Source organism: Petaurus breviceps, unplaced genomic scaffold (genome assembly GCF_028583685.1).
Source record: "Petaurus breviceps papuanus isolate PSGF00001 unplaced genomic scaffold, PetGlider_PUasm1.0 220, whole genome shotgun sequence".
Classification (NCBI taxonomy): Eukaryota; Metazoa; Chordata; class Mammalia; order Diprotodontia; family Petauridae; genus Petaurus; species Petaurus breviceps.
The window spans coordinates 18771819-18799156 of NW_027185876.1; the positions used below are offsets into that span (position 1 = coordinate 18771819).

Below are 27338 nucleotides of genomic sequence, written 5' to 3' on the forward strand. Positions count from 1 at the left end.
GGTGGGAGGAAGAACAAGAGAGGGAAGGAGAAAGGGAACGAGGAGAGAATGACTAGGGTGGCCTCTGTTCTGTACCCCCTGGTCTTTTCCTGGGCCTCCTAATATTTTCTACCTTTCTGCCCCTACAGTGGCCATTAACCTCATCGTGCAGCACATCCAAGACATCCTGAATGGAGGACTTAGCAAGCGCCAGACCAACAACTGCCTCAATGGGTACACCCCCTCCCGTAAGAGGCAGGCATCGGAGTCCAGCAGCCGGCCACACTGACCTCCTCTGCCCAGCTCCACGTCTCTGCCCCTGAACCCTACCCCTTACTCACCCAGGAGACGGAGGAGGAAGGGCAAGGAGGCACCACTGCTCTGTGTATATAGTGTTTCCAGTGACATGACTGTATGTAAGAAAACACCCATGAAGATGAAATGCCTTTGATTTTTGTACTTTGAAATGGGCAGGGTGAAATGGAAGATGATCTGAGTTTAAGCGATAAACTGTGCCAGGAACCACCGGGGATGCTGAATTACGAGTCCATCGTGTAACCAGTTATAAATATATACATATATATATAAAAATCTATTTTTGTGTAAATGTAGAATAATGTAAAGCTGTTTGCCGTGAGTATTTTCCAAGGGGATATTGTGAGAGACCGTGCTTGTATTTTCTGGGTAGGTGCTTTAGCCCCAGCAGAGGGCATTTGTTTCTTACATTTCCAAGTAGGATAAGCCAGTAGTTGGAGCATCTGTCAAGGAGGAGTGATGCAGAGGGAAGGATAGCTGATAAAGTGACCTGAGTGCTGGTGGATTTCTAGAAAGGATTAGCTTCTGACATTCCTCCCTCTCCCTCCCAGTGCTGCTCTCTTCTGACAGATGCTGTCTTCTGGGGCTGGTCTAAGGTTATGAGAGGTGAGGGGAACTCTGTCTTTGTTTTAGTTGGGAATGAGGGAAGACCCCAAAATCATACTCAGGGAAGGAAGTGCCCTGCAGAAGAGAGGAAGTCTTGAATGTTCTCTTTGCCCCCTCCTTTGCCCACATCCAATTAGTCTGTCTATTCCTTTCTTTTTCACTTCTTAATCTTCTCAGAGAGGCCAAGGGTGCCTCTGGTTCCTACCAGAGCGAGTAGGAATTTTGTGAGATTGCTGTCACCACAGAAACAGAGCAAGAATGAAATAGGAGAGAGTTTGCCAGTGGTCTGGGGACCTCTCTAGATACTGGTTTCAGAAGGTACCTGGAAAGACTTGAGTGATCTGCATTCGGGATTTCCCCTTCCCTGCTGTTACACAGCAAATCAAGGGTCTGGGCTTCTGTGTATTTCCTTTCTGATCAGTGAGTGGCTCTGGCTCTCAGACCCCGCCACGTGGCCAATTATCTCAGCAATAGAAGAGCCAGTACAAGACACTTAAGCTTTCCCCTTCTCGGATGGAGAAAGATTCCCCTGCCAAAAAAGGACGCATGCACTTTTAGTAGGATGAGCTCGATTCCCCTCCCGTCAACGATTTTCATTTGCAATGTGACAAGCAGGACAAAATTGCTGTTACCACAGAGAAAGGAACAGCTCCATCCTGTGCCTTAGAGGTGCTAGAAGGAGGGGACTGTGTATTTTCATCTTTAATAACTGGAACTTCCTCTCAATTACTGTGAGGTAAACTCCAGCCAGGCCCCTAGTGATGCCTTCCTTCATGGGATAGATTCCTAGCTGACTTCTTGGGGGGTAAAAAAAATCAGAACTACTGGATTCATGAGATGTGATTTTAAAGTAACATGACTGATTTAATTTAATTTTTATACATTTACCAGATTGTCTTTATCCAAAATTTGTGTGATCCTTCTAAGTAAATCACCCAGGGGAGTGGGGGGTAGACAAGGACAGGGACTATTCAAGCATTTTGGGAACTCTGCAAGTGGCCTTCAAGGTCTGTTTTGAGTCACAAAACCAAATCACTCATCACTTGGCCACAACTTGTCTTTTAACCCCAGATGGCATCATCTGGCCCAGTCTACTCCTTCATATGCACAGACTTGGCTCAAGGGTCTTGGATGCTTTTCAGTTGAACCTGACCCCAAGGACAAAGCTTTGCCAGCCCTCAAAAGGTGCCACCTTGTAAAAACAAACATTTTTCTCCAGAGAGAAGGGCTCTCTGAAGGCAGTCCAAGAGAGGAGTTCCCAGAATGTTTTAAGCCATGGAAATGTCATTGATTGACTTTGTCACCCTCTTGAGGTATCCCCTTTGAAGGAGAAAGACGTGCTTTTGTGTGTGGAAGTTCTGGAATCTTTTTTTTAGGATTCAGTCACATTCTTTTACAGTCACACCTCAGAGAGCTCTGAGGCAGGGGGAGAAGGGAGGATAAGACAGGGCCAGGAGCCTCAGGACAGGTGGGGCCTTAACCCCCGGTGGGGCAGTCTGCCCATGGGAAGTGTCTGTCTCAGAGAGTCTTTGCCTTGCAGCGGGTACCATGCTCAAATTTACTTGAAGCTCCCAGGTGCCAAACCATTTAGTGCCTTGGCTGCCTATCCCACTGCCTTGTAACACAGATTCTTCTGTTGTCACTGACCTTTCTACTTAGTTGCTTCTTCATCTACTTGTGGTATTGGGACCAAGGCCATCCCCTGAGCAGGTTCTCTTCTCCACATAATCCCACCCATCCCCCAGTCCCTCTCTCCACTGCTACTCTACCCTCCTCTAGCAGCCTCTGGCCTTTCCCAGTCACAGTCATTGACAGGCTCAACTGACAGAAAAAGGAGACTGGATAGCATTTCCCAGGGTTGAGCAGGATCTAAAGAAGACCTCCACAAAACCGTAGCGCAGAGCAGAGACTGCCATATTGGAGCAAAGGAAGAAATTCAAGGGTAGGATCCAGGTCCCGGAGTGCCCCAGGCAGGGCAAATCATTTGCAGGCATGGCACATTCCTTCGTTGAACTTCTCTTGTCCTCATATGCCCCTGTGCAGACATTAGGAAGCAGACAAGGATGAGCACAATGGAGGCTTCCTTCAGATTCACCACCAGAAGGACCTGTAGCCCTGTAGTGGGTTATGGTCTAATATGATGACAATCTGGCTTCACTCCAGCTCCTGACCCAGAGAACTCCCGCCTCCTCCATTCTTCCTGTCCCACTTAATCCAAGGAAAGATGAACTGTGGGGTAAGGGGTCTAGGAGAACTAGTGGATGTTATTGGGAGTGTCGTTGGTCTAGCCCATACTGTAGGTCAGGAGAGGTGAAAGTGGCGGTTGTGCACCCAAAACACTCCCAAGAGTTTGCTGTAGCCACATGTTCTGGAGTAGGGGTGTTTAATCACGGGGAGCACGTTTTCCTGCCCCTCATTGGGTTCTAGGTCAGACAGTTGCCTGCAGAATTCAGACTACCTTTGCTGGATCAAATGTGGTACAAGAACCTCTTAAGGAGGTGAGTGGGCTAATCTCACAGGATTTATGGCCCTGGTCTGGATGGGAAATCAGGACTCCTTAAAGTCTACTCAGTGTTGTATGTAAATTGGCGACCTCTTGGTATGGTCTCTTGGAACTCTCTTGGCCTGCCAGCAAAGACCTCGGTTAATGGGAGGTCAGGAGCATGTGTTCTTCTGTGTCCTACAGCCCCTCACCTTACCTTCCACACATCAAATCTTCCAGTCTCCAAAATGGATTACATAAATTTTAGCCCACAAAAACTAAGCCAAGTCCATGAAGATTGGACCTCTTTATAGAAAGGACTGATTGTACGCCTTGCCACTCTTACTCGACCCTTCTAAAATTTTTCTTTGGGTCTAGTAGGCAAAACATGCATTATTAGCAGGAGTCGTTATAGCGAGAGGTTCTAGGCAGGAGAGTAACCTGTGGAAGTGAATTGAGAGTGTGAAGCTCCCTTTACCCATCGATGAGGGTCACTCTATGTCAGGCAAATGGTTAAAAATCTGCCCTTGTTAATTCAAGATCTCTGCCTTTGGGTGATAGAAAGAGGCAGTAGCTGCCAGTATTACCTCCGGATTAGGACTGGGTTGTTGGTGAGGGGTTAGATTTTTTTTTTTAAGTTTATACATTTGCCTTTTCTGTTTTGTTTTTAGTGATGAAATACTCTTGCCTATGCGTATTCTGTCCTTCCCTGTAAATAAAGACGGAACCAAAAGGATGCGACCCTTTCCTTTGCCTTTCTATTTGTTGTTCAGAGAAGCAGTGGTTAAACCTGGTGTTAGTGTGAGGCTGACCTTAGCAGGCCTCTGTTATAGGCATGCTATAAGGTCTAACGGAACTCTCTCAGAGTCTAAGCTCTTCTAGAGGAGGAGAACACCCCAGGTTGGTAAAGAGTTTCACAGGCATCTCCTTTGTGGCTCATGATAACCCTCTGAGGTCGGCAGGGCAAGGTGTGTCCCCTTTACCAAAGAGCAATCTGAGGCCTGCCCAGAGAGATTAAGGGGCCTTTTCTTTTTTCTTTTTTCTTTTTGGCGGGCAATTGGGGTTAAATGACTTGCCAAAGTCACACGGCTAGTATTTTGTGTTAAGTGTCTGAGGGTGGATTTGAACTCTGGTCCTCCTGACTCCAGGGCCGGTGCTCTATTCACTGTGCCACTTAGTCGTCCAAGGGGCCTTTTCAAATCCGCATGGCTGCAGACTGGGAAGAAGCCAGTTCTTCCTGCTCTTGGCCTAGTGTGTTCTTTTCCACATCTAATCCAACCTACCCTCTGTAAATTGGTTGCTTTGCCTGTGATCTTCAAGCCTGAACCTCTGCCAGAACCACAGGAATAATTTTTTCTACCTGAAACAATTCTTCAGAGGCAATTTCTAGTGTTCCTACTCTCTGGTCTTGTGGACAAGAGGTCAGGAGAAGACATTGGTTTGTCCAGGTGCTAGTTTAATCAAACATCAGGAGTCAGAGCAACTTAAAGAGAGAAACCGTGAAACCATGAGAAACTATGAAGCTTTGGAAAAGATTTTGATTATTTCAATAGAGTTTCTTTTGTAATTCAGCATTGAAAAAACATGCTTCTAAGTAGAGGTTCATAGGCTTCACCAGTCTGCTGAGGGGGTCCATGATCCAGAAGAGTCAAGAACTCCTGCATTAAAGGTGATAGTGAAAGGGAGATGCTCACATTGTGGTGCTGGGCCTCTGCTGTGCTCATTCAGCATGAACCCAGCCATAAACCTCAAATCATTAGGAACCACATTAATTTTCAGAACTCTGGATTCCACTCCAATATTAATATATTTATATGTATATGTGCTTATATATCTGTATGTTTACATATGTATGTATACATACATATATATACACACACACACAAGTATGCGTTTAAAACTTAAAACCCTAAGTGAAAGGAATTAGTTTGAACAGGATCCAGATATTCGTGGCATTGTGAGGTAGTAAAAAAGAAAAAAAGTGCTAGCTTGTAGTCCCGATCCTGTCATCTTTCTGTCTGATCTTAGGTAAATCATTTGACTTCTCTGGGCCCCAGGTTTTCAATCTATAATCTATTAAGGGCTATCACACCTCTAAAATTGTATTAATTAAAAAACTAAGTGCCTGCTACATGCAATCCACTATGCTAAGTGCTGGGAATTTAAAGTTAAATATACTTTTAGTAGGCGCTTGTGCTGGGCTAACCACTGGACATTTAAGGAAAGGCAAAAGCAGTCTTTGCCTTACATAAGTTTAAGGTCTAAGGGGGTGAGATGATATAAATAGATATGGAGGAGACATATACTGTGTGGGCACTAGAGCGAGCGTGTACATACACACACACACACACACACACACTCTGAACAATAAAGCTTAAGAGGGGAAGGCTGTAGTGTCTGGGATGAATCCAAAAAGGACTGTTGCATAAGGAGGGCTTTGAAATTTGTTGCTGAAGGAAGCCAGGATTCTAAGCGTAGAATGATCTAGGTATGGTAGGCGAAGGGTTGGAGGGCAGAACAGCTAGTGCAAATGGAAATGGTAGATGCCATGAGCAGCAAATAGACCAATATGACAGAATCATAGAATTCCTCTATGAAGGAGGGTAAAAGTTGTACAAAGTCCAGAAAGGCAGAGATGGGCCAGGTATAAAAAGCTTAAAGTGCCAAGCAGAGGACTTCATATCTGATCCTGGAGGCAATATGGAGTCACGAGCTTGTTGAGTAGAGGGGTCACTTAGTGAGACCAGTACTTTGAGACTCAACTGGCAGCTTTTTGGAAGATGGATTGGAGTAGGGAGAGATGAGGCAGGGAGACCAGAAAATCTGGCTTTGAATCCCAAACTATTAGAATGAGTGTAACCTTGGACAAATCACTGTTTCTGGGCTTCAGTGTTATTCTCTGTAAAATGAAGGGATAAAATGTTGAGATTGGCTCCAAGGGCCCTTCTGACTAAAATTCTTTCCCTCAGTGTGAAGTTATGATTTTGTGTATTAAGTAGCAGAAATGGCGAAAACCAGAACAATAAAATATCGGAAAGTGATTTTAAGAAGCCCAACAAAATAACATGTATGGATCTACATGTCATACTCAGGATATGTGGGGGTTCCATATTCTGCAACAGTTCTACTTAGTGGCAGGGTTGTTCTGAGGATCAAATGGAATTATATATAAATTTTTAAGTCCTTAGCACAGTGCCGAGTATATAGTAGACACTCTATAAATGCTTATTCCCTTTCCCCTTCTTCCTTCTACTCCAGTGCTTTCTATACCCTTAAGTTCTCATACAGTACTGTGCCAGTGCCAATATTTGCATTCAGGATTCCACATTATCATTGCTGCATACACTTTCGTTGAACTCTTTTCTGTAATGCCTTTGGACTCCTTCATGTGGCTGAATCATATTTAATGGGGACAAGCGTCATGGACCATCAATGCTTGCAATGTGTGAAAGAGTTTAGCCTATCCCAGTGATTGAAGGTGATGATTATGTATGCTGTGCTTCAGAATCCTCTCCTTGGCTAACTTTTTAGCAAGTATGCCCCACCTAGTGGTCACATTCAGGTATCACTTCCTGCCGTCTTTGAGATGACCACCTGGAAGCAGCTCTTTCCTTTGACATAGTTATTCACCATGGAGTTTGCAGACATCTCCAGAGACTTCTCCATATTCTCCATTTTGTTTCCAGAATAGTGTGCCCTTCCTTCCAGCATCATATAGGAAAATTCTGTTTTACACCTTGGTGTGTTAAAGAATTCTAGAATTAGAAAGAGTGAGCTAATGAGAGATTGTCCAGCCTCCTTCATTTTACAGAGGAATAAAATGAGCTGCATCAGTTAAACAGCAAGTAAGAAGGGTCAGGGATCAAACCTAGATCTGGATCCTGGTATGTATTCTATGTGTTGTACCATGCCGTCAAAATGTCCACTGTGAGTCTGTTCTTTAAAACCTAGCTAAAGTACATGTTTCCCTTTAGCCTGTCTGACCTACAGATTACACTGAGTCACTGAAGCTGGCAGGAAGCCATTCACTTTCAGAATCCCAGGACTTCTGTTGAACCACAAACCTTCTGCTCATTTAGTCCAATCCCTTCATTTTTCAAATAAGGAAATCCCAGGTCAAATGGCTACCTAGGGCCAGGACTGGAACTAGAATCTGGGTTTTGTGACATTCATTCTAGTGTCTGATTGGCCACACCAGGATGCCTTACTGATAACCTAGCTCTCTTCATGTGATTCATGTTCCTTGGTTAAATTGGCAGGCCCCCCTCCTCCAATCCCCCATTGTTTCTCCAAACATGACCCATTGGCAGCAGGTGCAGGCCTAATTAGGCAGAATCTTAGGCTCAGGAGTTCTTGGAATGTCTTAGGCTTGAGAATTCTCTTGACGGGCAGCTTCAGGAAGGACACTTGAAAAGGGACCTTTGTCTAGGTGCCCAGAGAAGTGCACTTTGATAAAATATCATGTTTATATAGCCACTTAAAGTTTACAAAGCTCGTTCACTCTTTTACTTTTAACCATATCCCCATTTAATAAAGCCTATTGATTTAAGTTAACTTCACAATAACCTTGTAAAGTGGTAGGTAGTACAAATATTAAGGCCCTTTTACAGAGGAGAGAGCTGAGGCTCAGAGAGGCTAGGTGGCTTTCTCAAAGTCACACCCAGCCAACTGAGTGACTTCGACCTGAACTGAGATGTTGGGATGACACTGTGTCTTTTTATTTTTTCAATGAGGACTTTACTGAGGACTGTGAAATGATCCCACCTTCCCATGCTTGTGGATTTTAATAGCCTTGAACCTTAAACTGCATAGAACAATATGGCTTTCTGTTCTAATTGGGCTGTATGGAGAGAATATAGCCCATGTGTGTAACTCCCTCTCAATAGGCCTCCTAGGGTATCTGGAGCAGATGGAGGAAGCAGGAGAGCTGAAATTTCCCTTCTGAGCTGCCTTGCTTGCCAATGCTAGATCTGAAGTACCTGAGCAGGTAGAGAGTACCTCATTTGCTTGAGATTTGTTCAGAGATCTTTAATCTTGGGTCAATATCTTGTTGGGCAGTCATGACAAAGGGAGTTGGGAATCTGGCTAGGAGTTCATCTGTAATCCTTGAAAACTTGTTTTGCTTAGAAATGATTTTTGGAGATGCCTCTCACTGGGCAGGAAGCCAAGGTCTTTGCTGAAGAACGCTTTGGGCCCCTTTTTCTTTCCTCATTTTCACCAAGCTGAATCTTCCAGACTGAAGAAGGGGAATAGAGACTGTTGGGGAGAATTGTGGCACAGTGAATAGAGTGCTGAAATTAGAGTCAGGAAGACCTCAGTTCAAATCTATCCTCTGGTTCTTAACCAGCTGTGTGACCCTGAGCAAGTCATTTCACTTCTCTCTCAGTTTCCTCATCTGTAAAATGGGGATAATAATAGCACCTACCTCACAGGGTTGTTGTGTAAATCAAATAAAAATAACATGTGAAACCCTTTGCAAACTTTAAATGCTAATTACGTGGCTCTGAATGGCCTGGTCTCCAAAGACTCCAATGCCTAGGAGTCACTGCCCTCTTTCCTCTAGTGCCATTTATAATTCATCCAAAGGGAGCTGTTGGGACCAATCAGTGTGACTTTGTTGAGGAAACACACACCTGTTTTCTGTTTTGGCAGGTTTGGGGCCAACCAGGGTAAGAAGTACATGTTGGTTATTTGTGTGTGACATCTCTCCCTACTAGATTGTAAGCTCTGTACAGGGCAGGGCTTGTGTCTTCTCTGAACTGTGTTATCTCCTTCAGCACCTAATACAGTGCTTTGCACACAGTAGGTGCCTAATAAACCTTTGTTGAATGGAATCAAACCGTGTTGGAATCTTTCCAGATCCAGCTGCCCAGACTCAGCCCTTTGAAATCTTAATTGTTGTCACAGCTAGGCTGGGAAAGGCTGAAATGACAGTGTTAGGCACATGCATCACCTTATGCTAACTCTGTGTGCAAGAATCTGAGGAGAATCCCAGGTTTGGTCTTTTGGCTCTCTTCTCTGGGGGAGTATGAAGAGGTTCTTAGTAGGACTACTAGAAAAAGTTAAGAGGGATAGGGAGCTGGCAAGTATGGCAGGGACAGGAAAAAAAGGCCACCCAGCTAGGGGAAGAGTTATTACTGGGAAAGGTATTTGTGACAATGAAATGGCCTAAGGAAAGAGAAAAATCAGAGTACGACAGGGAGCCAGGGGAAGCAGTATGCTACTGCTTTGGAAAGAGGTAGGGCTCTGGAGTTTGTGGACTTGGGTTTAAATGTCATTTCTGATGCTCACTGCTTGGGTGGCCTTGGGAAAAATCACTTAATCACCCTGAGCCTCAGTTTCTTCATCTGTAAAATGAGAGAGTTGGAATAAATGGTCTCCTTGGGATCCCTTCCAGCTCCAGGTCTATGAGGCAAGAGAGTTGAAATGAGTGGTGGGAAATAAGTAAAAAGAAATTCACTTGGGGAGTGATACTGATGAAGAGGAAAATGATGGACAGTCAATCCAGAAGAAAAAAAACCCCAAGAATCTTTTAGTTCTTTGAAAACAAGAGAGGATCTATCTAGGAAATGAAGTCTCGGCAATCTGTAGAGAGAAAGGGTGGGTGAGAATAAGGGAGAATTGTTCCATGTGGAGTCATGGCAGCTGGAAAGGACAGGATATAGTCCCAGTTTCACCTCCAGCTGTTTGTATGAGCTTGTCCAAATTACTCTTTGTATTTCTCAAGTTCTTCAGTAAAATGGGGACAGTAATGTCTGCCTTATTTTCCTTGAGGCATCGTTATGGTCCTATGAAATCACAGATATGAACACGGCTTATAAAAATGAGCAGTGCTATTATATGAAGATGAGAGAGGGTAACGACGGTAACTTACAGAGTGTACCAAAGTGGGAAGAGCCAGATTCCCAGCTCTGACACCCAACCGCTTTTTTCCTTGCATACAGGTGGCGCACATGTGGTCAGCAGTGGGGGTAACTTCTTATGGGAAGGCAACGTGATACAGTGGATAAAGTGCTGGACCTGGGAGACAAAAGCCCCGGGTTTGGATCCCGGCGCCATCACTTACAAGCGGTGAGACCTTGGACAAGTCTCTCTGAGCCTTTGTAAAGGCTCATCTATAAAATGGAGGTAAAAAATACTTGTGTCCATTATCTGGAAGGTTGGTTGTGAGGAAAAATACTTTGTATATCTTAAAGGACTAATTGAATGAATGAAAAAATGTTAAGTGATTGGTTACTCAGTACTAAACTCTGGGAATAGAAATACAAGTGAAGAGAGTCCTTGCCCTTAGTTTTAACAGCCTAATAGGGAGAAGCATATAGGGGAGTGGTGGCTAGGGAGGAGTATTTTGGTTTGGAAAGTTAAAAGAATGTTGAGCAGACCTGTAGGAGAGCAGAGTAGTCACCTTTTCTAGTAGTAATGGCAGTATTGATTTGGTTCTGGTTCCATAATTGGAAAGTGGTTGAGGGGTTAGAGAGGAGCATATACTCTGGTGAGAAGATGGGTGTTGAGTAAAGCAAAGCATGCCTGGGACCTGCCTCGATTTAAGAGAAGGCCCCATTAGGCACTGCCAAGTCAGGACAATGTCACCCTAGATGAGAGTTCCAGAGTGTACTTCCTTCAGGGTATGGTCCCTGGTCCTGGTGGTGAACTGTTTATTGTCTGCAACAAGCTCAAGTAACCCAAAGCCACCCTCTAGAAATTCAGCAGACGAATAGGGAGGAGGGGTATATTACTTGTAATCCATTTTAATTTGGCAAATACTAATTTAAGGCTATGTATAAGTCACTGTGGAGGATGTTGGGAATACAAAGTGAAAAATAAAAGTCTCAATTCTACTTGTATGGCATTGTAAGCATAAGGAGCAGTATTAACAGAGACATTAACAGATGCTAAGGAGACATGGAGGCAGAGAAACATAGGGCATGTTTCAGGTAATAAAGAGTAGTCAAGCTTGGTCAGAGTGGGCATGGAGGGGCAGGACAGAAGGTTAATGTAAGCTCTTATCCCTAAATGCTGTTCTGAGGGGTTAGTGCCAAGGGTGGCAGCATGAGGGCATTGGGTAAGCCTAGTAAAAAGACCTGGGACATTATGATCAATAAAGCCCAGTACCAAGAGATAGAAAGAAAAATTCCATTTAAAATAACTATAAACAATATAAAATACTTAATAGTCTACCTGCCAAGACAAACCCAGGAACTATATGAACACAGTTACAAAATTCTTTTCACACAAAGAGAGTCAGATCTAAACAATTGGAAAAATATCAATTGCTCATGGGTAGGTCTAGCCAATATAATAAAAATGACAATTCTGCCCAAACTAATCAATCAAACTACCAAAAAATCATTTTATAGAGCTAGAAAAAATAACAACAAAATTCATCTGGAAGAACAAATGGTCGAGAATATCAAAGTAATCAATGAAAAGAAATGCAAAGGAAGATGGCCTAGGAATACCAGATCTCAAACTATTTTATAAAGCAGTAATCATCAAAACCATCTGGTACTGGCTAAGAAATAGGGTGGTAGATCAGTGGAATAGATTAGGTACACAAGACACAGTAGTCAATGCCCATAGTAACCTAGCGTTTGATAAACCCAAAGCCCCAGGTTTTTGGGATAAGAACTCATTATTTGACAAAAACTACTGGGAAAATTGGAAAACAATGGGACACAAACTAGGTATAGACCAACATCTTACACTGTATACCAAAAATAAGGTCAAAATGTGTGCATGATTTAGACATAAAGGGTGACATTGGAAGCAAATTAGAAGAGCAAGGAATAGTCTACCTGTCAAATCTATGGGGAGGGGAAGAATTCATGGCCAAGCAAGAGATAGAGAGCATTACAAAATGTAAAATAAGATAATTTTGATTATATTAAATTAGAAGGCTTTTGTATAAACAAAACCAATGCAACCAAGATTAGAAGGAAAGCAGAAAGCTGGGAAATGATCTTTACAGCAAGTATCTCTGATAAAGGCCTCATTTTTCAAATATATAGAGAATTGAGTCAAATTTATAAGAATACAAGCCATTCCCCAATTGATAAATGGTCAAAGGATATGAAAAGAGAGTTTTCAGATGAAGAAATCAAAACTATCTGTAGGCATGTGAAGAAGTGCTCTAAATCACTTTTGATTAGAGAAATGCAAATTAAAACAACTCTGAGGTACCACTTCACACCTATCAGATTGGCTTATATGAATTAAAAAAAAGGAAGATGATAAATATTGGAGAGGATGTGAGAAAATTAATTGGGACATTGATTCACTGTTAGTGGAGCTGTGAACTGATCCAACCATTCTGGAGAGCAATTTGGAACTATGCCCAAAGGGCAAACAAACTGTGCATGCCCTTTAACCCTGCAATACCACTGTATCCCAAAGAGATCATAAAATATGGAAAAGGACCCAAATATGCAAAAATATTTATAGCAGTCTTTTTTGTGGTGGCAAAATATTGGAAATTGAAGGGATGCCCATCAATTGGGGAATGGCTGAACAATCTGTTAGTATATGAATATAATGGAATACTAGTTTGCAATAAGAAATGATGAACAGTCAATTTCAGAAAATCCTGGAAAGACTTGTACAAACTGATGCAAAATGAAATGAGCAGGACCAAGAAAACACTGTACACACTATCAGGAATATTGTGTGATGATCAGCTATGATTGACTCAGTTCTTCTCCGCAACACAATGATTCAAGACAAGTACAATGCTACCCATATCCAGATAAAGAACTGATGGAGTCTGGATGCAGATTGAAGCATTTTTTCACTTACTTTATTCCTTCTCATATGTTTTTTTTTAATTTGTTTCTTCTTTCACAACTGTGACTGATGTGGAAATAATTTTTACATCATAGCACATGTATAAACTATCAAATTGCCTACCATTTGCAGAAGAGAGGAGGAGAGGGAGAGAGGGAGAAAAATTTGGAGCTCAAAATCATAAAAAGGTATGCTAAAATTTTTCTTGACATACAATTGAGGAAAAAAAATGAAATGCTGTTAAAAAAGGTTTGAAAAGTGATTCCAATATTCCTTACAGTTATTAAATTCTTCCTGCTAATATGGAATTGTTCCAGGCCTTGGGTCACTAGCTTTTGTCTTGTTAGTGTATACATTGAGCAGAACGCTGTAAGGGTTATGGGATTTAAAGATCTTCCATGCCCCATTGGACTTGCTGACGTAGCAGGAAGGGGCGGAGCAAGAGGAAGCCGAAGCCAAACTAGAGTTCCTGTGGTGGCTGGCGGTGGTGGCGACGGTGGCAGCAGCAGCAGAGGCAGCGGCAGCGCAAAGCCCTTTTTGAGTTAGCCAGAATTTCTGCTAAGGACTCCTGCTGAGGACTGCCAGGGGCCGGAGCTGCTGGGAGTGCGCTTCCCGGACGCTGGGTGGTTGCTGTGAGTGGGGAGAGGAGGACCTTTGCCTGAGGTAGCCTGTTCTGTTTTAAAGGCTTGAAAACGTGGGTGCTTTCTACTTTATCTACCTGTGCCAATGTCATAACTACTCTGATGGCTTTCACTTTCTGGTTTTGGGACTCAGTCTTTTGGTATCTTAATAAATTTTCTAGTTTATTCCCCCATATGGCAAGCATGATGTATTTTGTGATGGATAATTATATCAGCATATCTGTAATCTCCATAGGCATTGTGAATATGGCATTGCTGATACAAACGCCAGGAGATCTGAGATGAAGAGTAATTCTACAGAGAAGGTACATAGCCTGCTTGCCCCCTCCCATTTTTCCCACTTAGGAAATCTAGATAGGACTTAGCTAGATAGGCAGAAAGGGAGGTAAGAAGGATGGGATGGTATCAACAGAGGTGGGAGGGGAAAAATGAGTGTTCCTGTTGTATGTGTAGACAGTTACAGTATTGGATTTGTGAAGGGAGTAGTGGGAGATAGAGAGATACAGAGAGCAGATTGTGGAAGGCCTCAAAAATCAATCATTGGACTTTATCTTGTAAGCACTTGGGAGCCCCTGAAGGTTTTTGAGCAGGACTGTAATGTTTTGGGAAGATGAATCAGGAGATTGTATGTAATTTGAGTTGGAGGGATGAGAGAGTTATAGGGAGGAAAATTTTTGTCTCAACACAAGAAAACTTCTTAACATTTAGAACCATCCAAAAGAGGAATGAGCTACTTTGGGAGATGATTGGTTTTCTTATTACTAGAAGTCTTTTAAGTTAGAGGTTGGAAGACCACTGGGTAGAAAATAATGGAGAGGGGTGGCTAGGTGTCACAATGAATAGAGCACTGGCCCAGGAGTCAGGAGGACCTGAGTTCAAATCTGCCTTGAGATACTTAACACTTACTAGTTATGTGACCTTGGGCAAGTCAGTTAACCCCAGTAGCCCTGCCTTCCCCCCTCTAAAAAAAAAAAGAAAATGATGGAGAAGAGATTGTACCAGATAACTTCTAAGGTCACTTGAAACTCTAAAACTGTAGTTTTATGAAGGGAGGGAGACCAGTTAGGAATTGATGCAGTAGGTGACAAAGAGCCTGAATCAGGGTGCCCCAGTAGAAAAGGAAGGAATAGAAGCAGATTATATCTGTAGCATTTCATTTGTTGATTTATTCACCAATGGAGAGAGTACCCGGCCTGGAGTCAGGAAGACCTGAGTTCAAATCTGGTGTCAGACACATACTATCTGTGTGACCCTGGGTATTTCATTTAAGTCTGTTTGCCTCAGTTTCCTCATTGGTAAAATGAACTGGAGAAGTAAATGACAAACCACTCCAACTTCTTTACCAAGAAAACCCCATACGGGGTCATGGAGATTGGACACAACTGAACTACTGGACAAGAAGAAGAAACTTTGAAAGGGAGGTATTGTGATTCACTACTTCTCTTCATCCTTACAAAATGAAAATTCGTTGAGGACAAGGACTGTTTCATTTATGTCTTTGTGTCCCCTGTGCCCAGGATGGTGCTTATATAATTGGTGCTTAATAAATGCATTTTGATGATTAAATATTACCTCTAACCAAGTCCCTCATTTCCTTCTTGGGTGCCTGAGAGCTAACTCTTCTTATCTTTCCATACTTAAGAGAGAACTGATCCTTTCCATCTCCCCTGCTTGCTCCCCAAAGTAATGAAGCAGGCTTGGTCATAAAAAGAACACTCAATTGAAAGTAAAGAGAGCTAAGGGTTGAACTAAAGCAGTGTCAAATTCAGATAGAAACTGGGGCCACAAAACCATACCTAAGGCTCCTTGCAAATGAACATTATCTATGTTTTATTTTATTTTCAGTTATTTATTTTGTCAAGCATTTCCAATGGCATTTTAATCAGGTTTGGGCAGTGCTGCCTTGCTGCCCAACATGTCTGACATCTTTAAAGTAGGAACTAACTAACATTTACCCTCCCAGTTTAACATTCTGGGAATCCAAGTTAATTCTCAGCCATATAATTGAAGCATGTGGCTTCCCGTAGGTCTGGGAGGGACCCTCATACTACTGGATATTAAGGCTTTGAAATGTGGGCACAATTCCTGCCCAGCAGTTCCCTGCAGGAGCTTTATCCCTCTTCTCCCCTTTATAAACAATGAGGGTCTTTCTGAGGGTGCCAGGTGGTGATATGGCAAGAGAACTCCCTTTCCTGGGGGAGTCTTGAATATTTCAGCAAGTATCAACTGAGTACCAGTGCTTGGTACATACATAGTAGGTGCCTAATAAATGTTTATTGGTTGATTACCTGCTAAATTAGAGGTAGCTGGTGGCACAATGGATAGAACACTGGACCTGGAGTCAGCAAGACCTGAGTTCAAATATGGCCTCAGTCACTTATTAGCTGTGTGACCCTGGGCAAGTCACTTAACCCTGTTTACTTCAGTTTCCTCATCTGTAAAATGAGCTGAAGGAGGAAATTGCAAACCACTCCAATATCTTCACCATTGGGATTTAAATCCCAAATGGACTCATGAAAAATCAGACATGACTGAAAAATGACCAAATAACAAAATCCTGAAGGATCTTAAAAGTCTTACTAACAGGAAAAACAATAAAAGTCATTTCAGTTCAATGTTATTCTTACAAAGTGCTGGGAATGGGAAAACGAATAAGACACAGACAGACCTTTAAATAACTCTTAACAGTACAAGTTAGAACAAAACAAAAAGGAGGAAGTAAAGCCTGGGCAAGAGGTACTGGTACGCCCTGAGCCAGTATTATCATTGGCCTTTCTCTCACCCAAACTACTCCGCAATGTTTAGCCTGAAGGGCCAATGGTAATATGGAGCCAGGGTGCGCCCACGCAGCATCCAGCTCACATTCTGTTCTCACACCTTTGCTCCAGACCCACGTGGACATCCACACCTGGATATCCTGATGACATCTCAAACTCAGTAGACTTATCTTCCCATCCCAGTTTGCCTTTTTAAAAATTGTCACCACCATCTTCCCAGTCACCCACAAGAGTCATTTTTCACTTCTTCTCGCAGCACATCTAATCAGTTACCAATTCCTATCCATTTTATGTCCACAATACCTTTCATGGGCATTCTCTCCTTTCCACTCATTTGTAGCCCAGAACCTCACATCATCTCTTGTTAAGACTATTGTAATAGACTCCTGACAGGACTCCTATTGCCTATTTGTCCCCCCCTTCAACCTATCCTTTATAGAGATGCCAAAATAATCTCAATACAGATATTTGCTCAGAAACTCTTGGTGTTTGTTACCTATAGGGTAAAATTCAGTTGCCTTACCCAGGCATTTAAGGCCTTAGATCTTCATCCTTCTTTACAGTAGAAATTTCTCACAGATTTCTCCTTCATTTATTCTCTCTTTCAGCCAAATTGAATTACTGATTATTGCCTGATCTTGTCTTGCCTTGTAATGCCTTTGTGTATTAATTAATGTAGAGAATCCCCTATGGCTGGCATGTCCAACCTCTTCATCTCTGCCTGTTGAAATCCTCCTCTTTAAAGTTCTACCCACATCCTCTGTTAAAGGTGGCAAATACACCTTTGGGCCCTGTAAACAAACCAGATTAAAATGTAACTGGGAAATACTGAATAAAGTAAATAAAAATATGATAGAATGTAGATAATGTCAGTGTGGGGTCTTCTAAGTCAATACACTGCCCACAGGAGTCCTGTACAGTTTAGTAGATCCTTCTCTATTTGAATTTGACACCACTGATCCAGGACATCTTGCCTGATTCTCCTGCCTACCATTTTCCCCAGTGAAAGTAATCTCTTCTTATTTCTTAGGTCACTTTGTCTAGATTCCTAGTTTTCTTTTATCATGTTCTGTCTTGTAGCATGTTTATTTGTGTATTCCAGGGGAAAGGAAGTTCTATAGGATGCTCTGTGCATTTCCTGTCTGGTCTCTAGTCTCCCCTGAAGAAGAGAAGAGCCATTCCATCCCATCAGTCTTCTGTTACAGTGATGATGGGAGAGGGTGACAGCCCATAGCACAGTGTATCTCCTGCCTCATCTTGAGCCTCTTTTAGAAGAGTAGTACCAGGGGCAGCTAGGTGGTGCAGCGAATAGAGCACTTGCCCTGGAGTCAGGAGGACCTGAGTTCAAATCTGGCCTCCGATACTTACTAGCTGTGTGACCTTGGGCAAGTCACTTAACCCCAATTGCCCTGCCTTCCCCCCTCTAAAAAGCAAAAAAACCCCAAACAAACAAAAAAACCCCAACCCCAAAACAAAAAGCTAACCAAAAAAAAAACCCCAAAAAAACAAAAACAGAGGAGTCATACTAGTCTCCTACAGATATGGTGATGATAGAGATTAACATTGCAACCATTCCCCTGTAGCTACTTACATCTCCTGCCTGGCCTCCAGCTTCCTGTGGCAAGAGGAAAGGCACCATTCCAGCATACCAGTCTCCGGCTGCGTAGGTGAGGGGAGAGGGTGCCATTCCATCCGATTTCTAGCGTGATATCCTGCCTTGGGAGAAAGAGAGTGGCACCATTCCTTCTGTTCCAGGTACTTGTTCCTTTGTCTAAACTGCCCAAGGCTCTGAAAAGGCTCCATCCACCCTGAGGCCAAGTCACCTTGGAGAGAGCAGCTTTGGTAGGGTGAGAGGAGAAGTGGAGAGACTTTGTTCACAGATGTCTTTCTGGAGGAGTTTTGCCAGAAAAGACAGGAGAGACGTGAGATGATAATTACTGGGTATGAAAGTAATTGCAATGGGTTTTTCCCTTTGTGTGATTTCACTTGGTCATCTCATCAGCTCCACGGATTCAGTTATTGTCTCTATTCTGACAATTCTCAAATCTGCTTATCCAATTCTGACTCCTCTGTTGACCACCAGTCTCACACATCCAACTGCCTTTTGGACATCTCAAACTGGATGGCCAGTAGACACCTTAAACTCATCATTTCCAAGACTGAACTCAACCTTTCCCCCAAATTCACCTTTCTTCCAAACTTCTGTTACTGTCAAACCCACCACCATCCTCCCGGTCCCTCATACTCAAATCCTAGAAGTCATTCTTGACTCCCCACTATCTCTCACTTCCCCCACCTCCAATAACCAATCTGTTGCCAAGGCCTGTTGATTTTATCTTCATTACATCTCTCACATTTGCCCCCTTCTCTCCTGTGATACTCTGATACTGTCACCAACCTGGTGCAAACCTTCACTACCTCACATATGGATTATTGTAATAGCTTGCTGGTTGGGCTACCTACCACAAGTCTCAGGTCTGACCATGTCATCTACCCTACTAAAGTACAGCGACTCACTGTCACCTCCAGTATCAAATATAAAATACTGTTTGACATTCAAGGCCTTTTATAACCTGATTCCCCTCTATCTTTCTAGTCTTCCTATACTCCTTCCTGCCCCCCATATTCTGTGATTCAGTGACGCTGGCCTTCTTGCTCTTCAGAAACAAGTCACCCCATTTCTCTACTCACAGCATTTTTTCTGACTGTCTCCTCTGTCTAGAATACTCTCCCTCCTCATCTCTGCCTCCTGGCTTCTCTGGCTTCCTTCAAGTCCCAACTAAAATCCTGCCTTCTACACCACAGGAAGCCTTTACCAATCTGTCTTCATTCCAGTACTGCTGATTATTTCCTATTTATCTTGTATGTGTCTTGTTTATATATCATTGATTGCATGTCATCTCCCCCATTAGATCGTTAACCCATGGGAGCAAGGGTGGTCTTTGGCTTTCTTTGCCATCCCGGCACTTAGCACAGTGCCTGGCATACATGTGCTTAGTAAATATTTCTGGACTGACAATGTTCTGTCATATATCCTGTATTAGAGTGTAAGTTTCTTGGGGTCAGTGGCTGTGTTGTTTTTCACTTTTGTATCCCCCAAAACATTCTACAATGCCTTGTACTTAGCAGATGATTATTGAATTGAATCTGCTGAATTGAGAGTGATACACACATTGACAGAAGTGTCAGAGAAAAAAGATGGTTTGTGTGTAATCCTTGTGTCAGAGCTTCCCTCCTGATGTGAAGGGCTCAGGGTCATTTTAGGAACTTATTTCTCTAGCATTGTCATCTTGTCCTGGTAAAACCTTCGAATGCCAGTTATTTGGCATTCCCCTCTGCAAAGGTAGACAGCAGTTCTCCGTATAAGTGCTCAGGCTCACAGGGTTTGGAGTATGAATTATTTATAAGTGGATCAACTTGCATCCAAGTCTTAGAGAGTCAAAAGAATTCCCAGTGGGCAACTTTTCCCTTAAAGACCTATATGGTGTCTGAGGCTGATAGTACCTTCCTGGGCAGCAAGAGGGAAGACGGGGGTTTGCTGTTTCCTGTCAATATCTATCCACCTCTTGTGGTTTCCTCAGCCCCTAACAGGTGGTAGATGAGCTTATGTTCTACTGGGGTGGTATAGCATGTATACCAGTAAGTATAATATGAGGAAAACTGAGCAAGAAAAGCCTATTGGAAGGCTTCACACCTGAGGTGAGATCTGAGTTGATTCTTCAAGGAAGACAAGGATTTTGAGAAGTAGGGATGAGAAGGGAATATATTCTAGGCATAAAGGCACATCATTTCACCAGAATATCGGCATTAAAAACATGGGCTTTTACAATGTATTGGAAAGGACAAACATGAAAAAAAATTAAAAGTCAGTGTTTCAAAACTATAAAGAACAATCATGCCTCGAAGGAAGGGACATGAGAAGATGCTCCCACCCCTTCCTTTTTGTGGGAGGCCCATAAATACTGTACATTGCTGTAATGTTAATGGGATTTAGGGTCTTCCTCACCATTAGTAGACCTTGTCTGGAGCCCATTAAGGGAAGGTTACTTAGGGGAAGCTTGCTAGTAGGAAGGTTTTCACACCTTTTGCTAATTTCTAATTAGGCACTGAGTCACTAGGGTTGTGATGCCTTCTGACTCTGTGAAGTGTATATTTACCCTGAGTTGGTATTTTGCTTTTGGGGCTCTCTTATGAGAAGCATCTTGTGATACCCTGGTCGAGATTCTGAGTGGTCATGTGTTCAGAGCTCCCTGACTACTTAGATGTAAAGGCTCTCTTGATCCAGGGATGTATGTAAAGGGTATAGTAATATTGATTTGATTCAGGCAGTCAAAGCCCTGTCTGTTGGTCTTTATTTCTCTGCTTGTATTTTCTCTGTATTTTTTGTTTGTATTTTCTCTGAAGTTCAGAGAAACTGACTTTTCAGAGAAGCTGACTTTTCCCCTGAACTAGTGAATATCATAAATATTATAAAAAATATTGTTGACCCCTTAAACAACTATCTTGTCTAGTAAAGGAGCTGTAAGAACCTGTGTTAGCAGCCATCCTGGGTATGCCAGTGTAGTTGCCACTACAGTTGCACATATTTTAACACTATTTTAATGAATTAACCAATTATGATACTTCCTCCCCTCTTTTTCTTTGTCTCTTTTTGTCTTTTAAAAAAGCCATTTGTTATATGAAATGGCTGTATGGGAACAGGAGGGATACTGGGGGAAATTATGATGATATAAATATCTATCTGTCTATATATCAATAAAGACAAAAAACAAAACAAAAAAAAGATGGTTTTTGTTTCAAGTTTTGAAAAGTTTTGTTGTTCAATCATTTCAGTAATGTCTGTCCCATGAGGTCTTCATGATCCTATTTGGAGTATTCTTGGCAAAGATACTGGAGTGACTTGCCATTTCTTTCTTTACCTCATTTTACAGTTGAGGAAACTGAGTCAAACAGGATTAAGTGACTTGCCCAGGGTCACACAGCTAGTAAGTATCTGAGACCAGATTCAAACTCAGGAAGATGAACCTTGATGAGTATAGGCCAGGCACTCTGTATACTGTGCTATCTAGTGCCCAAGGAGAAGTTTACAGTCATTGAAATTGCTGTGAAATTTCTCCAATGCTAAACAGGGTGCTCTCTTTATTCTCTTCCTTCCTGGGCTCAATTTCCTGTTCATCCTTGTCTGCACAACAGGTATTCTTCATCCATTTGGTTTTTCCTCTCTGGATGCTGAGGCTGAATCCTGGGGGTGATTGTGAATCTCATTTTGCAGGTTCTGTAATGTTCTAGGGTTTGATACAACTGACAATGTCATCTATCAACAGGATCCTCTGGAGAAATTTGTCATCTTAGGGAATTCTTTAGACTCTATGCTCAATGATGGTCACAAATGCTATCTCCTATATGGCTTAACTTCTTTGGTTTTTTTTTTTTTTGCTTTTTGGAGGGCAATTGGGGTTAAGTGACTTGCCCAAGGTCACACAGCTAGTTTTTGTGTTAAGTGTCTGAGGCTGGATTTGAACTCAGGTCATCCTGACTCCAGGGCCAGTGCTCTATTCACTGCACCACATAGCCACCCCAGCTTAACTTCTTATAATGCTGTAATCCTGTCTCTCACTGAACAGTTGTTAACCCTACTGTTTAATCTTTTCCCATAACTAATGTTCAGAGTTCCACACTGTCTCAAGACAATGGTGTTTATCCAAATTCCTAGAGAGTCCTCTCTTTAGTCCCTGACCCTTAGAACATTCTGGAGCCTCTGCCTTCCTTGACTGCATTTCAGTTTAATTAGAAGAAGGGAGAGGAAGAAGGGAGAAATGAAGATGACTCTCCTCCTTTTGGAGTACCCCAAAATTGATTATTCCTTTAAGAACCTTTCATTCACCCAGGCTCCACATCTCCTTCCCTCATGTACCAAAGGACTCTTAGGGTGCTGTGAGTACAAAAAGCTGAGCCACAGGATGGATGTTATAGTGGATACTTCTTTCTTATAGATCAAATGAATCTCTGTCTTAAATTCCATATAGGATTATGGTGAGTTAGTATCACTTCCTCTCTTCCCTCCCACAGTGCATAGGCAGCAAATAACCTGCTTGTAATAGGTTTCAGGATTGTGGGAGCACTCTTGAATTTTTCACCAGTTCTGATTCCTTTCCCCATTCTTTTCTATGGAACAATTGGGCCAGATTATTCAATTTACCCTGGGACTGCTTGAAGAAAGATTTCTAAAAGGAGGTTAGTGGCAAGGGGATGGGAAGACAGAGTTAGCTGTTCCCAGTAGTATCAAGGGAGAAGGTAATCTATAATACTTATTACATGTCATAAAGAAGACACATTTACTTAGTTTTTAGACTGACATTAGTTTGAAGTCCCAGTGGTATATCCCAGTGGAAGAGGTTTAGCTGGCAGTTGGAATTATGGGGTCTTTTGGTGAAGGCTAGGGAATGTAGCATTGGGAGGAATCGTGTGGAAGCAATAGTTAAAGTTGTGGTAGCCAATGAGATCTAAGTGGAGGGTCTAGAAAAAATAGAATGAACAGAAAGTTAAGGATGAAGCTTTGGATGTTACTCATATTTAGGGCAAAAGTAATGCCAGCAAAGGAGACAGAATACGATGGCTGGAAGGGTAAGAAAACCAGTATGATGTAACTTTGAATCAGTGGCAATAGGAAAGGAAGGAACAGAAGAAACAATGGATATTACCAAGTCAGAATTGTTATGATGGAAGTCAAAGGAAGAAGAGAGGGAAGTTGGGGATCAGGACTAACCAAATCAGACCACACAAAGCAGGCTGGGCATGTTCGCAGGATGCTAGACTACTGGGCTGAGTATCCAAGGGTTCAAAGCACTGATGTTTCCTTCGTTCACAAGTAATGTATTGACAGGGAAATGGTAAAACACATAGGCCTTATTGCCTTCTAGGGGAGCCCTGCCCTAAAGAAGATTAGAATAGAAAACTTTAGAAAGAATGTGACAATCATTAATAACCACAATAAGGGCCAGAGCCTGAACTAACCAACCAGAAGAGCCTGGACCCAACAGCTTCTTTGTTCTTTGAGTAAACTCAGAGAATATCTCTTCCTATGTCAACAACCCCAGATGGGGTGGACATAAGAGTATTCTTTCTTCTGCCAAGGATGAGACCCTAAACCTAAGACATTATCTTGAATAGTGGAATTTTTCTTATCTAAATATTTTTGTGGGCATGTATTATGTTATGGCATGTTAATGATAAAGAAAACACAGATGTTTTAGGGTTGTAAAATCAATTTACACCTTGTCAATTCCCTTATCTTATTAAGAAAATTCCTTTTCTGTAATCACAAATTTGACTCTGAATTGGGATTGTTCTAAAATGTATTTAAGCTCTCTGATTCTTTTGTTTAGTTGGTTAGAAGTTTCTTCTGACCCCATGATCATGTTTCTGCTAGCTTTATGGGAATAAATAATATAAAAATATATATCACCTAAACTGTTGTCTCCTTTAACCAAACTTTAAAGGTTAACAAATGTAAGCTCATGGAGGGCAAAGGCTGTTTTATTATTTTTTCTTTGTATTTCCAGCTCCTGGCATATAATAAAAACCTTGCTCCTACTAAATAACTTAATGAATACTTGTTGGTTGATCAATGGATTGATTGGAGAATTCATTACATAGCCATTTATTCATTTTCTCCAGAGAAATTCTGCTGTAGAATGGATCAAACATCATTTATTTTAGGAATTCGTCCATCCAGTTGTGTGTTGTGCCCAGGGAATGGGGGATAGACTATTACAAGGGTCAACTAGACTGTTTCCAGCTGTACTGTAAGCTTTTTAAAGATACAGGACTGTCTTTTTTGTAGCTCTAAGATTTTGTACCATGGGAGCTAAGGAGGTGCCCAATAAATGCCTGTGGGTGGGTTGAACCACACCCCCCCTTTCCAAGGACTTTTTTGATATCTGAACCTAAGGGACTCCCTTTAGTTGAGGGGGAATAATGGTCTAGGTGATGGACCAAGCAGTAGGAATGACCCCAGCCAGCCCAGGCTGGGAATGCCAACTCTGCAAGGCCAAACTCACCTGGTGTTTCTATATAGACCAGTAGATGGTGGTAATTAGCTACAATACAATCCTCCCTTGCTTTAATCCAACTAGCAACTAGATGGCTCTGAAAGCTTTTAAAAAGCAATAGCCATGATAATAGTTGACATTTACACAGCATTTAAGGGTTTGCAAAGTGCTTTACATCCCTCATCTCATTTGATCCTCTCAACTACACTGGTGGGTAAGGAGCTACAACTCAATAAATTAATAAAACAGTATTTATTAAGAGCCTTCCTTTCCAAACCAAAATATCTGTCCCTGGCTACTACATACCACATATATGTTGTCTCCTCCATTACCTTCTTGAGAGCAGGTACTGTCTTACTTTTGTTTTTGCATACTAGTACTTAGTATAGTATAGAGAAAGTGCTTAATTAATTTTACTCATTCACTTATTCTCCTCCATCCTCAGCTCAATCACAGGAACTGTTGTCATCTTCTCTATTCCCATGCCATCCGATCCTGTGATCTATTGAATTGAATTAAAACAAAAGATAGACTGCTGGACATGGAATGAGGAAAGCCTGAGTTAAAATCCTGCCTCAGGCACTAACTAGCTTTATGACCCTGGGTAAATCACTTAACCTATGTCTGCCTCAATTTCCTCATCTGAAAAATGGGGATCATAATAGCACCCACTTCATAAGGTTGTTGTGAATAGCCAATGAAATAATATAAGTAAAGTGTTTGTCACATAACTATCGATTGTCTTTGATTTTTGAAGAGGACCAGTGACGTCATGGGATGATATCTTGACTTGCCCATGAATTGGATTTAAGTGAGGCAGAGTCGCACAAAATCCTCAGCCTCTTCCAGAGTCATCAAAGTTCAATGGCAGGACAAAAATCAGGATGACTGGTGATGGCCTGGGATCCAGTGGATGCCTTTGGTGTCTTCAAAGTCTGACCGTGCTCTAAGTGTCAGCTGCCTTCATGGCCATTGGAACAAACTGTTCTCATTTGCCCATTCCACTAGGGGAAGTCTTTACATGTTTCTGGTAGACATCCCCTTAACTCACCAATGGGTCTGAGGCCTGTCAGTTACCCTCAGCCTGGTTTAGCCCAGCTGCCAAGATGGTTTTCCCAGGATATGGCTGCTGTGTAAGCTAATGCTTCTTGAAGCCACAGGTGAGAGTTGAATGCCAGGTGGACACCAAAGGCTCATGAGTAGCCTTGGAAAGGACCTTCACAGCAGAGGTGCTACTTCCCTCTAAACACCCCACACACCCCAGCACATAATAAATGCTTGTTTCCTTCCTTCTCTATAAAGAATATAAACTCTCCCAGGAGAACTAAGTGGGTCTACAACTGGTAGAGGTGTGTAGGCATGTCCCTCATCATTAGGAAAACACTTGGTATGGAATGGCATTGCTCTGTACAACAGTGTGGGATAAGTTGGACTAGAATATAAGAAGGGGGTAGCTAGGAGAACAGGAAGAAATGCTCAGAGGAGTTTGGGGAAGCTTCTCTACTTGGGCTCAAGCTCCCTCTCCTTCCTACATGGCATACTTAAGGGAGACGGCTTGAGCCATTAGGGAAGATCGGATTTAATAGGATCTGAAGCTGAACCAACATCCATAATATAAGCTGAGTGTTACTTTTGCTTCTCTTTTTAGGAACAGCTGAAGTAGAAACCCGAAGAGAGCATGGAAGTCTCTCCATAGCATCCCTCGTGCTGGGCAGTTTGATAACCCTCCTCCCATCAGGTATGGCTTCGGGAAGAAAACTCTCTGCCAAGTTCCAGTTCTGATCTACAAGGATAGGTAGGGTCAGAGGGCCTGAGTTTGAATCTTGCTCTGCCATTCACTATTTGCATAACCTTGGGCAAATCCCCAGACTTCTCTGCACCTCAACTACCTTAACTGTCAAATAAAATCTTGAACTAAATGACCTCTGAGGTCCCTTCCAGCTCTAAAAATGATCCTGACCAGGAGTATGTGGCTGCTAGGCACTGGGCACCCTCCCCTCTCCTGTCTCTATTCTTGGTGGGACTTGGCAATCAGTGAGATTTTTACTTTTGCCTCTCTGCAGCATCACCTCCACACCGCCTTTATACCCATCACACATTTAACCTATCATTTTATCAATCCAAACACTGCCTGGAAGTTTGTTTTATAAAAACAATGAATAAATGAGTTTTTTATGAAGGCATTTTTCAAGGGGCAGAGGGAAAGGTTATGTCAGAAGAGCATTTTCCCTGAGATGGTCTTAATCAGTCTTGAAAGTGCCATTTCTATGTTGGTGATTTATTATTGGCAAGGCTAAGATCACTCGTTTCAGGACCATGCTGTCCTGATTATCATTCTCCAGGGGCAATGTGGAATAGTGTCACGATTTGCAGTCAGTGTAGACTTGTCCTGACTCTGACACTCACTGGCTTGGTGATTCTGGGCAAGTCACTTGACCTCTTTATCTCTTTGTACTTAAAGGGAATAAAGTAGGAGGTGTCAAAAATGAACACTGCCTACCTTTTTGGGATTGTTATGAGGAAAGTGCCCTGAAAACCTTAAAATGCTGTATCAATGTGATCAGTTGGTTGCACTGAGTTGGGAGTATTGGGCAGGTCCTCCTCTGGCTCAGTTTGGGGATATTTCTCCCCCCACCTCCATTTTTAAAAAATTTAAAAACTGCTTTCTTTATGTCCCCTATACCTAGAGAGAAACAGTCACCTCTGT

General features: G+C 42.4%; 1 protein-coding gene across 2 annotated transcripts in view; it reads left to right on the forward strand.

The window, feature by feature from the left end:
- The window catches only part of UCK2 (uridine-cytidine kinase 2), a 110465-nt gene that overhangs the window by 77083 nt on the left and 6044 nt on the right, over nt 1-27338 (forward strand). The window contains exons 7-8 of one of the 2 annotated variants that reach the window (XM_069094691.1): nt 129-10510; nt 13258-26369. In XM_069094691.1, the coding sequence (XP_068950792.1) occupies nt 129-268 (140 nt within the window). In that variant the 3' untranslated portion in view covers nt 269-10510; nt 13258-26369. Of the gene's footprint in view, nt 1-128; nt 26370-27338 lie in introns of both variants that reach the window. The other variant, XM_069094690.1, reaches the window with a different exon arrangement.